We start from the raw sequence: 12,631 nt of genomic DNA, 5'->3' as shown, positions 1-12,631 counted from the left end.
AATGTTTGAAAGAGAAAAAGTTGTATTTATTTTTGAATGTCCTGCTTTCAAACACAGGTCAAGTAAAGTCAGGACTAAACATCGTTGTGTCTTTCAGAATAAAATGTAGAAACAAGATTATTCTTTTTAATCTTATTTAAAATGTGAATCTACAAAGTAACTCAGTGATGTGCATTTTATTCACTTCATGTCTCATAATTACAGGAAAAGTGTCTTTTATTTATCAGATACTCGTCAATGAGATGAGATTTTCCTTTATTAGACTCAAGATGAGCAAAGTAAAGAACAAAATAAAGAACAATAAATAAAAAATATGAGCAATAGGAAATAAAATAAGTAAATAATGAAGAAATATTGACATTAATATCGAAAGGAAGGAATCAAATCAACTGAATTACATAAAATATCAATTAATTTTTAATCAGTGTTTCCAAAAGTTGCAGATAATGTCCTTAAATGTCTTTTTCTTTGGTCACAACTCAAATATATATATAAATATATAAGTTTACTGTCACATATGAATAAAATAAAGGAGAAAACACTCATTGTAACCCCTTATATACTGTTCAAGTCAAATTTAACAGCTTGTAAAAACCAGACAGGGAGTTCCTGTCCTCTGAAATGAGGCCAACCAGGAAGTAACTTAGAGCTGCATTCTATCAAAAGGCCACCAGGGGGCGACCGTCTCTATACAAGTCAATGGAGAATTCACCAACTTCTCACTTGATTTCTAACCTCAGTAAACGTTTTCAAAATGTGTTTATGGTCTCAATCGCTAGTTTAAAGCCTTCTTCAATGCAGTATGATGTTCATTTGGGACATTTTGGCCTCCCCGATTTTATATGTGACGATAAAGCAGGGTATGCATTAGGGCGTGGCTACGTCCTGATTGACAGGTTGATTGACCAATGTCCTCCAGATCCAGCCCTCGTAACCATAGCAACCTCCCCGCTCCACCGTTGGTCCCGCCCATACTTCCGCCCATGACTCCGCCTCATGCCCATATAAGTAGAATCCATGTTTTTATTTTTCCCAGCATGCACCTGAGATTTTCAAGATGGCGCTGCCTAGATTAGAAACTATTGGCTTCCGAGCAGCAGTCCACAAACCAATGGGTGACGTCACGGATGTTACGTCTGTTTCTTTTATACAGTCTGTGGTAAAAACGTCCCAAATGTCTTTTATTCTGAAATTTGATGACTTTTCCTAAAGTTGCCCAAAATGCACCAAAAATTAAAATATTTTAAAATGTAATATTTTTGTATAGATGCTTATTATCTCTGTATCTATGTCCATGTGTTTTAGTGAAATGAATAGTTAATAGTTTTAATAAGATAGTAGTTATGAGGATTTGTTTTTATGATGTAGCAGTGAAGACTGATGGCTCTAATGGTTCTACAATAAACCCTCACTTAACATAAAATAACATTTATCTACCATAAATAGATGCAAACATGACTGAAAGAGACACAGATTTACTCACAAAACCTAAATACTTCCAAAAACAGACATAAAAACGACTAAAAATACAATTAATTTGACTTCAGACACCTAAAAAAACCCAGAAAGAGGCATAAATGTGACTAAAAGGAGACTTAAATTGACTAAAGAGACCTAAAAACTACCAAAAAGAGACATAAAATCAACCTACAGTTAGTTTGAGTAACAGCTGCCATCTAGTTACCATGGCAACGTAGAGATGGAGAGACTAAAGAGACTCAAAACTGCCCATAAAATAACATTTCCATCATTATGTCTGTGTTATATTTTCATGTCTGAGATATTGTGTGATAGGAGATGTTTAGTCTCTCTGCTCTCTGAAACATGAATCAATTTGTGAGCAAATAAGTCTAAAAAGTTTTAGATTATTCCTTTAAGAAGAAAAACACGACTCAGCAGTGAGAGGAAAAGGACTTAGTTAGTTTCTAATGCTGCTTGTGTGTGTGTGTGTGTGTGTGTGTGTGTGTGTGTGTGTGTGTGTGTGTGTCTCTGTGTGTTTGTGTCTCTGTGTGTGTGTGTGTGCGTGTGTGTGTGTGTGTGTGTGTGTGTGTGTGTGTGTGTGTGTGTGTGTGTAGGAGGTACAGGTGTGCACGGTTGACATGGCGATGACCACCGACAGCTCCAACCATCCCGACAACAAGACTAAGAACAGATACAGTAACATCCTGGCCTGTGAGTACAAACACTTTATTATCATAGTACTTTACTGCAGTACTGTTAGAGGTACTAGTACTTTACTGTAGTACAGTTTGAGGTACTAGTACTTTACTGTAGTACAGTTAGAGGTACTAGTATTTTACTGTAATACAGTTAGAGGTACTTGTACTTTACTGTAGTACAGTTAGAGGTACTAGTACTTTACTGTAGTACAGTTAGAGGTACTAGTACTTTACTGTAGTACAGTTTGAGGTACTAGTACTTTACTGTAGTACAGTTAGAGGTACTAGTACTTTACTGTAGTACAGTTTGAGGTACTTGTACTTTACTGTAGTACAGTTTGAGGTACTTGTACTTTACTGCAGTACAGTTAGAGGTACTAGTACTTTACTGTAGTACACTAAGAGGTACTAGTACTTTACTATAGTACAGTTTGAGGTACTTGTACTTTACTGCAGTACAGTTAGAGGTACTAGTACTTTACTGTAGTACAGTTTGAGGTACTTGTACTTTACTGCAGTACAGTTTGAGGTACTTGTACTTTACTGTAGTACAGTTTGAGGTACTTGTACTTTACTGTAGTACAGTTTGAGGTACTTGTACTTTACTGTAGTACAGTTTGAGGTACTTTCTACTCCTCTACATTGATTGAACAGCTTTAGTAACTTTTCAGATGCAGATTTGAAACAATGGAAAATATAACAAACTTTTAAAACACAATCATCTCAGCAGCCCTCACATCGTTCATCTTCTTTCTTCTGTAAACAGTTTTTCATGTTTCTGTGTTTTGTGTTTTTAACTCTTCAGACGACCACAGCAGAGTTCGTCTCTCTCCGCTCGCCGACACAGACGGGAAGACGAGAGATTACATCAACGCCAACTACGTGGATGTGAGGAACTTTGTCTCAACCTGCTTTATTAACTTCAGTCATTCATTAAACTCCACACAAACCGCCAGCCTTCATCTTCATCTTCACCTCTGAGCCTCCTCTTCCTCCTCTTCCATCTTCACCTCCTCTTCCTCCTCCTTCATCTTCACCTCCTCTTCCTCCTCCTTCATCTTCACCTCCTCGTCCTCCTCTTCCATCTTCACCTCCTCTTCCTCCTCCTTCATCTTCACCTCCTCGTCCTCCTCCTTCAAATACAATCCCAAAAAAACCGTTTTATTCTCTGGAGCCTCTTCATGATTTACAACTTTATTCCAAACTAAAGTCAGCACCCCTCCTCCTCTTCCACCTCTTCTTCCTCCTCCTCCTCTACTTCCTTCTCCTCCTCTACCTCCTTCTCCTCTTCCTCTGCCTTCTCCTCTTCCTCTGCCTTCTCCTTTTCCTCCTCCTCTTCTTCCTCCACCTCCTTCTCCTCTTCCTCCTCCTCTTCTACCTCCTCCTCCTCTTCCTCCCCCTCCTCTTCTTCTCCCTGCCCCTCATCTTCCTCCTCCTCTTTCCCCTCTTCCTCTTCCTCCTCCTCTTCATGATTTACAACTTTATTCCAAACTAAAGTCAGCACTCCTCCTCCTCCTCCTCCTCCTCCTCCTCCTCCCTCTTGATACTTTCTAAATCTATTCAGGAGCCTTGCTGTTGTGCTTATCAATGATGTGAAAGGCGACACATTATATTTTAAAACAAGCCCCCTGTGCTGCGGCGGCAGTCATGGCCTCTCTGAGCCTCGTACGGGTTAGAGAAGTCAGTGAAAGCTTGTCGAGCATCTCTCCAGCTCGCTGCGTTCGCCCGCTTCTGCATCTTCAACGCTGTCAGTCATCAGGAAGGTTTTATTCTGAGTGTTTGAATGCTGCCCTCTGCTGAAGAACACACACACACAAAAAAACACGACTCGCTCCAGTTCAGCCTCTTAAAACTTTATCATTATGATTCTTATTAATATTATCCTTGATTAATTTTAATGTGATTTGTGGGTTTGACCTTTTTCTAGCAGAGTCTCTCCAGTCTGTTCTGGCCTGCGTTGACCTTGCGATTGTGAGGAATGAATTCGACTGTGACGCACTTGACTATTTCATTTTTATTTTATTTTTTAAGAGCGGGGGAGAGCTACAAGAGGACTTTATAAACACCGCTCAAAGTCTTTCTAAATGCAAAAAAGGACTCCGAGTAAAAAAACTGAGAGAAATATTCACAGCAGCGTATCTGAAATGCTTGATGATGGTTTGAGGTGAAACAGTCTTTTAAGATGATCCGTATGGTTTAAAAGTGAAAGTTTAAAGAGGAACGCCACTCGAAATAATTCAAAACATCCGATATTCAACCTCCACCTGCTGATGTGAAGTTTGAAAGACAGAAAGGTGAAGGATTTTCTTTATATGTGATACTTCACTGTAGTATAGTTTGAGGTACTAGTACTTTACTGTACTACAGTTAGAGGTACTAGTACTTTACTATAGTATAGTTAGAGGTACTTGTACTTTACTGTAGTACAGTTAGAGGTACTTGTTCTTTACTGTAGTACAGTTTGAAGTATTTGTACTTTACTGTAGTACAGTTTGAGGTACTTACAGTTTGAGGTACTTACTGTAGTACAGTTTGAAGTACTAGTACTTTACTGTAGTACAGTTTGAGGTACTTGTACTTTACTGTAGTACAGTTAGAGGTACTTGTATTTTACTGTAGTACAGTTTGAGGTACTTGTACTTTACTGTAGTACAGTTTGAGGTACTTGTACTTTACTGTAGTACAGTTTGAGGTACTAGTACTTTACTGTAGTACAGTTTGAGGTACTAGTACTTTACTGTAGTACAGTTTGAGGTACTTATACTTTACTGTAGTACAGTTAGAGGTACTAGTACTTTACTGTAGTACAGTTTGAGGTACTAGTACTTTACTGTAGTACAGTTAGAGGTACTTGTATTTTACTGTAGTACAGTTTGAGGTACTAGTACTTTACTGTAGTACAGTTTGAGGTACTTGTACTTTACTGTAGTACAGTTTGAGGTACTAGTACTTTACTGTAGTACAGTTTGAGGTACTTATACTTTACTGTAGTACAGTTAGAGGTACTAGTACTTTACTGTAGTACAGTTTGAGGTACTAGTACTTTACTGTAGTACAGTTTGAGGTACTTGTACTTTACTGTAGTACAGTTTGAGGTACATACGTCAGAGGTTGTAGTATTTTTGGAGCAGTAACAGTCCAGGTATTTCAGCCTTTACTGATTCATTTAGACCAAAGAAACAATCTGCCTCATATGAGTCCTGCAGCTCAGTGGAACACTTTGAATGTCTCTTTAACTGCTGCGACAGAAATCAGATTTTTTTGTCTATCATGTTTTCTGTCATCTGACGCAGCGTCTCTGTGTGTGTTCAGGGTTTTAAGAAGACCAGGTCCTACATCGCTGCTCAGGGTCCTCTGAAGTCGAGCACAGAGGACTTCTGGAGGATGATCTGGGAGCAAAACGTCAGCGTCATCGTCATGATCACCAACCTGGTGGAGAAAGGACGAGTGAGTTTAACTTGTATCTTGTGTTTATGTTTATATAACTTAAGTTTGTGAGGAAAACACCTTGAAGCTAAAGATCATGGTTAAATCCTACAAAGGTTTTTAAACTTAAAGTCGAGTTTTAAGTGTCTTAAAAGTTGATCTGAAGCTAAAATGAAGCTTCAGCCATCTGAAATGAAAGAGGAAGATGAAGAAAGGAAGAAAGAAAGACTGATCATTTTTCTTACGTGATGTTTGATATAAAATAAGTTATTTTGTCAATTACAAAATAAATCTAAAATAAAAGACATTAATGTTCCCTCAGAGGAAGTGTGAATCCAATAAATTAAGTCAGTTTTTCTTTCTTTTCTTTTTATTTAAAAAAGTTAAATTAATTTATTAATTTAATGCCAGCAGTTTAAACTTTAAACTAAAAGAATAAAGACAAAAATCTGATTTTCCTTTCCATCATATTTAATTGAACTCATTTGTAACTGTCTCCTCAGAGGAAGTGTGATCAGTACTGGCCCTCTGAGGCTCAGGAGGAGTACGGTGGCCTGCTGGTGACGATGAAGAGCAGCAGAGAGCTCGCCTACTACACCCAAAGGACCTTCACTATCAGGAACACCCAAACTAAAAAGGTAAGGGCCTTCACTGTCAGGAACACCCAAACTAAAAAGTTAAGGGCCTTCACTGTCAGGAACACCCAAACTAAAAAGGTAAGGGCCTTCACTGTCAGGAACACCCAAACTAAAAAGTTAAGGGTCTCCACTGTCAGGAAAACCCAAACTAAACAAAGGTAAGGGTCTCCACTGTCAGGAACACCCATACTAAAAAGGTAAGGGTCTCCACTGTCAGGAACACCCAAACTAAAAAGGTAAAGGCCCTTCACTGTCAGGAACACCCAACCTAAAAAGGTAAGGGTCTCCACTGTCAGGAACACCCAAACTAAAAAGGTAAGGGCCTTCACTGTCAGGAACACCCAAACTAAAAAGGTAAAGGCCTTCACTGTCAGGAACACCCAAACTAAAAAGTTAAGGGACTTCACTATCAGGAACACCCAACCTTAAAAAGTAAGGGCCTTCACTGTCAGGAACACCCAAACTAAAAAGGTAAGGGCCTTCACTGTCAGGAACACCCAAACTAAAAAGGTAAGGGACTTCACTATCAGGAACACCCAAACTAAAAAGTTAAGGGACTTCACTATCAGGAACACCCAACCTTAAAAAGTAAGGGCCTTCACTGTCAGGAACACCCAAACTAAAAAGGTAAGGGCCTTCACTGTCAGGAACACCCAAACTAAAAAGGTAAGGGCCTTCACTGTCAGGAACACCCAAACTAAAAAGGTAAGGGCCTTCACTGTCAGGAACACCCAAACTAAAAAGGCAAGGGCCTTCACTGTCAGGAACACCCAAACTAAAAAGGTAAGGGCCTTCACTGTCAGGAACACCCAACCTAAAAAGGTAAGGGCCTTTACTGTCAAGAACACCCAAACTAAAAAGGTAAGGGCCTTCACTGTCAAGAACACCCAAACTAAAAAGGTAAGGGCCTTCACTGTCAGGAACACCCAAACTAAAAAGGTAAGGGCCTTCGCCGTCAGGAACACCCAAAAAAAAAAGGCAAAGACCTTCACTGTCAGGAACACCCAAACTAAAAAGGTAAGGGCCTTCACTGTCAGGAACACCCAAACTAAAAAAGTAAGGGCCTTCACCGTCAGGAACACCCAAAAAAAAAGGTAAAGGCCTTCACTGTCAGGAACACCCAAACTAAAAAAGTAAGGGCCTTCACCGTCAGGAACACCCAAAAAAAAAGGTAAAGGCCTTCACTGTCAGGAACACCCAAACTAAAAAGGTAAGGGCCTTCACTGTCAGGAACACCCAACCTTAAAAAGTAAGGGCCTTCACTGTCAGGAACACCCAACCTTAAAAAGGTAAGGGCCTTCACTGTCAGGAACACCCAACCTAAAAAGGTAAGGGCCTTCACTGTCAGGAACACCCAAACTAAAAAGGTAAGGGCCTTCACTGTCAGGAACACCCAAACTAAAAAGGTAAGGGCCTTCACTGTCAGGAACACCCACACTAAAAAGGTAAGGGCCTTCACTATCAGGAACATCCAACCTTAAAAGGTAAGGGCCTTCACTGTCAGGAACACCCATACTAAAAAGGTAAGGGCCTTCACTATCAGGAACACCCAACCTTAAAAAGTAAGGGCCTTCACTGTCAGGAACACCCAAACTAAAAAGGTAAGGGCCTTCACTGTCAGGAACACCCAACCTTAAAAAGTAAGGGCCTTCACTGTCAGGAACACCCAACCTTAAAAAGTAAGGGCCTTCACTGTCAGGAACACCCATACTAAAAAGGTAAGGGCCTTCACTATCAGGAACACCCAACCTTAAAAAGTAAGGGCCTTCACTGTCAGGAACACCCAAACTAAAAAGGTAAGGGCCTTCACTGTCAGGAACACCCAACCTTAAAAAGGTAAGGGCCTTCACTGTCAGGAACACCCAAACTAAAAAGGTAAAGGCCTTCACTGTCAGGAACACCCAACCTAAAAAGGTAAGGGCCTTTACTGTCAGGAACACCCAACCTAAAAAGGTAAGGGCCTTCACTATCAGGAACACCCAAACTAAAAAGGTAAGGGCCTTCACTGTCCGGAACACCCAAACTAAAAAGGTAAGGGCCTTCACCGTCAGGAACACCCAAACTAAAAAGGTGAAGGCCTTTACTGTCAGGAACACCCAAACTAAAAAGGTGAAGGCCTTCACTGTCAGGAACACCCAAACTAAAAAGGTGAAGGCCTTTACTGTCAGGAACACCCAAACTAAAAAGGTATGGGCCTTCACCGTCAGGAACACCCAAACTAAAAAGGTGAAGGTCTCCACTATCAGGAACACCCAACCTAAAAAGGTAAGGGCCTTTACTGTCAGGAACACCCAACCTAAAAAGGTAAGGGCCTTTACTGTCAGGAACACCCAAACTAAAAAGGTAAGGGCCTTCACTGTCAGGAACACCCAAACTAAAAAGGTAAGGGCCTTCACTGTCAGGAACACCCAAACTAAAAAGTTAAGGGCCTTTACTGTCAGGAACACCCAAACTAAACAAAGGTAAAGGCCTTCACTGTCAGGAACACCCAAACTAAAAAGGTAAGGGCCTTTACTGTCAGAAACACCCAAACTAAAAAGGTAAGGGCCTTTACTGTCAGGAACACCCAAACTAAAAAGGTAAAGGCCTTCACTGTCAGGAACACCCAAACTAAAAAGGTAAGGGCCTTTACTGTCAGGAACACCCAAACTAAAAAGGTAAGGGCCTTTACTGTCAGGAACACCCAAACTAAAAAGGTAAGGGCCTTTACTGTCAGGAACACCCAAACTAAAAAGGTAAGGGCCTTCACTGTCAGGAACACCCAAACTAAAAAGGTAAGGGCCTTTACTGTCAGGAACACCCAAACTAAAAAGGTAAAGGCCTTCACTGTCAGGAACACCCAAACTAAAAAGGTAAGGGCCTTTACTGTCAGGAACACCCAAACTAAAAAGGTAAGGGCCTTTACTGTCAGGAACACCCAAACTAAAAAGGTAAGGGCCTTTACTGTCAGGAACACCCAAACTAAAAAGGTAAGGGCCTTCACTGTCAGGAACACCCAAACTAAAAAGGTAAGGGCCTTCACTGTCAGGAACACCCAACCTTAAAAGGTAAGGGCCTTCACTGTATGTAGGTTTGTTTACAGTTTAAAGACCATGTTGTTGTTCTCGTCTGCAGGCGTCTCAGAAGAGTCTCAGCAGCGAGCGGACGGTGACTCAGTATCATTACACCCAGTGGCCCGACATGGGCGTCCCCGACTTCGCTCTGCCGCTGCTCAGCTTCGTCCGCAAGTCGTCCAGAGCCAAAAGGGACGGCACGGGGCCAGTGGTGGTGCACTGCAGGTAGGACATGATAGCAGAGGCCTAGAGAGGAGTGGGGGCATAGGGGGGGAAAAAACCTGATTTGTGCTCTAAATCATAAGATAAAATGCAGTTATTATCACTGCATACATACTACTATATACATTCAGCAACACACACACACAATCACAACCCATCATAAAACTACACAACAAAATAAAAACAAAGGCAGATGATTAAATAATTGTATGCTCAATCTAGTAATCTGTGCTGTAAATATAGTAATTTGTCCCTAATTTGTGCTCTAAATTGAATATTTGTGTGCTCGATTTAATAATTTCATGCTCCCAGTTTATTAATCTATGCTCTGGATTTAAGGGAATTCATCCTCATGCCGTTCTCTCTCCAGTCTCACTGTGGATCACTGGTTTAATAAAGTTTAGTTTGAATCTTGGAGTTAGATATGTGGATATATTTTATATTTAAAGCTCAACACTGTGATATCTCTTCTTTAATATAACTGACTTTTTCCCTCAAACACTTAAATGCTCCTGCAGCTTTAATCCTGGAGCTTCAAACCTGAATTATAATAAATCAGGTTTTATTTCTGTCCTGGTGTAACTCCTGGTTTACTGTCTCTCCCTGTCGGAGCAGTGCTGGCGTTGGTCGGACCGGTACGTACATCGTTCTGGACAGCATGCTGAAACAGACGAGAGAAGAAAACACAGTCAACATCACCGGCTTCCTGAAACACATCCGCACACAGAGGAACTTCCTGGTTCAGACAGAGGTCAGAGGTCAACACATAAACAAGCCACTACTTTTACTGTAATACTGCATACTACATCACTATAATACTGCAGTACTTTTACTGTAATACTGCATACTACATCACTATAATACTGCAGTACTTTTACTGTAATACTGCATACTACATCACTATAATACTGCAGTACTTTTACTGTAATACTGCATACTACATCACTATAATACTGCAGTACTTTTACTGTAATACTGCATACTACATCACTATAATACTGCAGTACTTTTACTGTAATACTGCATACTACATCACTATAATACTGCAGTACTTTTACTGTAATACTGCATACTACATCACTATAATACTGCAGTACTTTTACTGTAATACTGCATACTACATCACTATAATACTGCAGTACTTTTACTGTAATACTGCATACTACATCACTCATAATACTGCAGTACTTTTACTGTAATACTGCATACTACATCACTATAATACTGCAGTACTTTTACTGTAATACTGCATACTACATCACTCATAATACTGCAGTACTTTTACTGTAATACTGCATACTACATCACTATAATACTGCAGTACTTTTACTGTAATACCGAATACTACATCACTATAATACTGCAGTACTTTTACTGTAATACCGCATACTACATCACTATAATACTGCAGTACTTTTACTGTAATACTGCATACTACATCACTATAATACTGCAGTACTTTTACTGTAATACTGCATACTACATCACTATAATACTGCAGTACTTTTACTGTAATACTGCATACTACATCACTATAATACTGCAGTACTTTTACTGTAATACTGCATACTACATCACTATAATACTGCAGTACTTTTACTGTAATACTGCATACTACATCACTATAATACTGCAGTACTTTTACTGTAATACTGCATACTACATCACTATAATACTGCAGTACTTTTACTGTAATACTGCATACTACATCACTCATAAATTATGAGTGATGTAGTATGCAGTATTACAGTAAAAGTACTACAGTATTATGAGTCATAATACTGTAGTACTTTTACTGTAATACTGCATACTACATCACTATAATACTGCAGTACTTTTACTGTAATACCGAATACTACATCACTATAATACTGCAGTACTTTTACTGTAATACTGCATACTACATCACTATAATACTGCAGTACTTTTACTGTAATACTGCATACTACATCACTATAATACTGCAGTACTTTTACTGTAATACTGCATACTACATCACTATAATACTGCAGTACTTTTACTGTAATACTGCATACTACATCACTATAATACTGCAGTACTTTTACTGTAATACTGCATACTACATCACTATAATACTGCAGTACTTTTACTGTAATACTGCATACTACATCACTCATAATACTGCAGTACTTTTACTGTAATACTGCATACTACATCACTATAATACTGCAGTACTTTTACTGTAATACTGCATACTACATCACTATAATACTGCAGTACTTTTACTGTAATACTGCATACTACATCACTCATAATACTGCAGTACTTTTACTGTAATACTGCATACTACATCACTCATAATACTGCAGTACTTTTACTGTAATACTGAATACTACATCACTATAATACTGCAGTACTTTTACTGTAATACTGCATACTACATCACTATAATACTGCAGTACTTTTACTGTAATACTGCATACTACATCACTATAATACTGCAGTACTTTTACTGTAATACTGCATACTACATCACTATAATACTGCAGTACTTTTACTGTAATACTGCATACTACATCACTATAATACTGCAGTACTTTTACTGTAATACTACATACTACATCACTATAATACTGCAGTACTTTTACTGTAATACTGCATACTACATCACTATAATACTGCAGTACTTTTACTGTAATACTGCATACTACATCACTATAATACTGCAGTACTTTTACTGTAATACTGCATACTACATCACTATAATACTGCAGTACTTTTACTGTAATACTACATACTACATCACTATAATACTGCAGTACTTTTACTGTAATACTGCATACTACATCACTATAATACTGCAGTACTTTTACTGTAATACTGCATACTACATCACTATAATACTGCAGTACTTTTACTGTAATACTGCATACTACATCACTCATAATACTGTAGTACTTTTACTGTAATACTGCATACTACATCACTATAATACTGCAGTACTTTTACTGTAATACTGCATACTACATCACTATAATACTGCAGTACTTTTACTGTAATACTGCATACTACATCACTATAATACTGCAGTACTTTTACTGTAATACTACATACTACATCACTATAATACTGCAGTACTTTTACTGTAATACTGCGTACTACATCACTATAA

General features: G+C 38.9%; 1 protein-coding gene across 1 annotated transcript in view; it reads left to right on the top strand.

The window, feature by feature from the left end:
- Positions 1-12,631, top strand: part of ptprz1a (protein tyrosine phosphatase receptor type Z1a) — a 116,677-nt gene that overhangs the window by 88,311 nt on the left and 15,735 nt on the right. The window contains exons 15-20 of the mRNA XM_053319383.1: positions 2,076-2,172; positions 2,965-3,047; positions 5,472-5,606; positions 6,089-6,223; positions 9,338-9,501; positions 10,114-10,249. Coding sequence (XP_053175358.1) covers positions 2,076-2,172; positions 2,965-3,047; positions 5,472-5,606; positions 6,089-6,223; positions 9,338-9,501; positions 10,114-10,249 — 750 coding nt within the window. The remainder of the gene's footprint in view (positions 1-2,075; positions 2,173-2,964; positions 3,048-5,471; positions 5,607-6,088; positions 6,224-9,337; positions 9,502-10,113; positions 10,250-12,631) is intronic.

Source organism: Scomber japonicus, chromosome 5 (genome assembly GCF_027409825.1).
Source record: "Scomber japonicus isolate fScoJap1 chromosome 5, fScoJap1.pri, whole genome shotgun sequence".
In the NCBI taxonomy this organism is placed as follows: Eukaryota; Metazoa; Chordata; class Actinopteri; order Scombriformes; family Scombridae; genus Scomber; species Scomber japonicus.
This window is presented reverse-complemented; position numbering and strand designations above follow the sequence as displayed.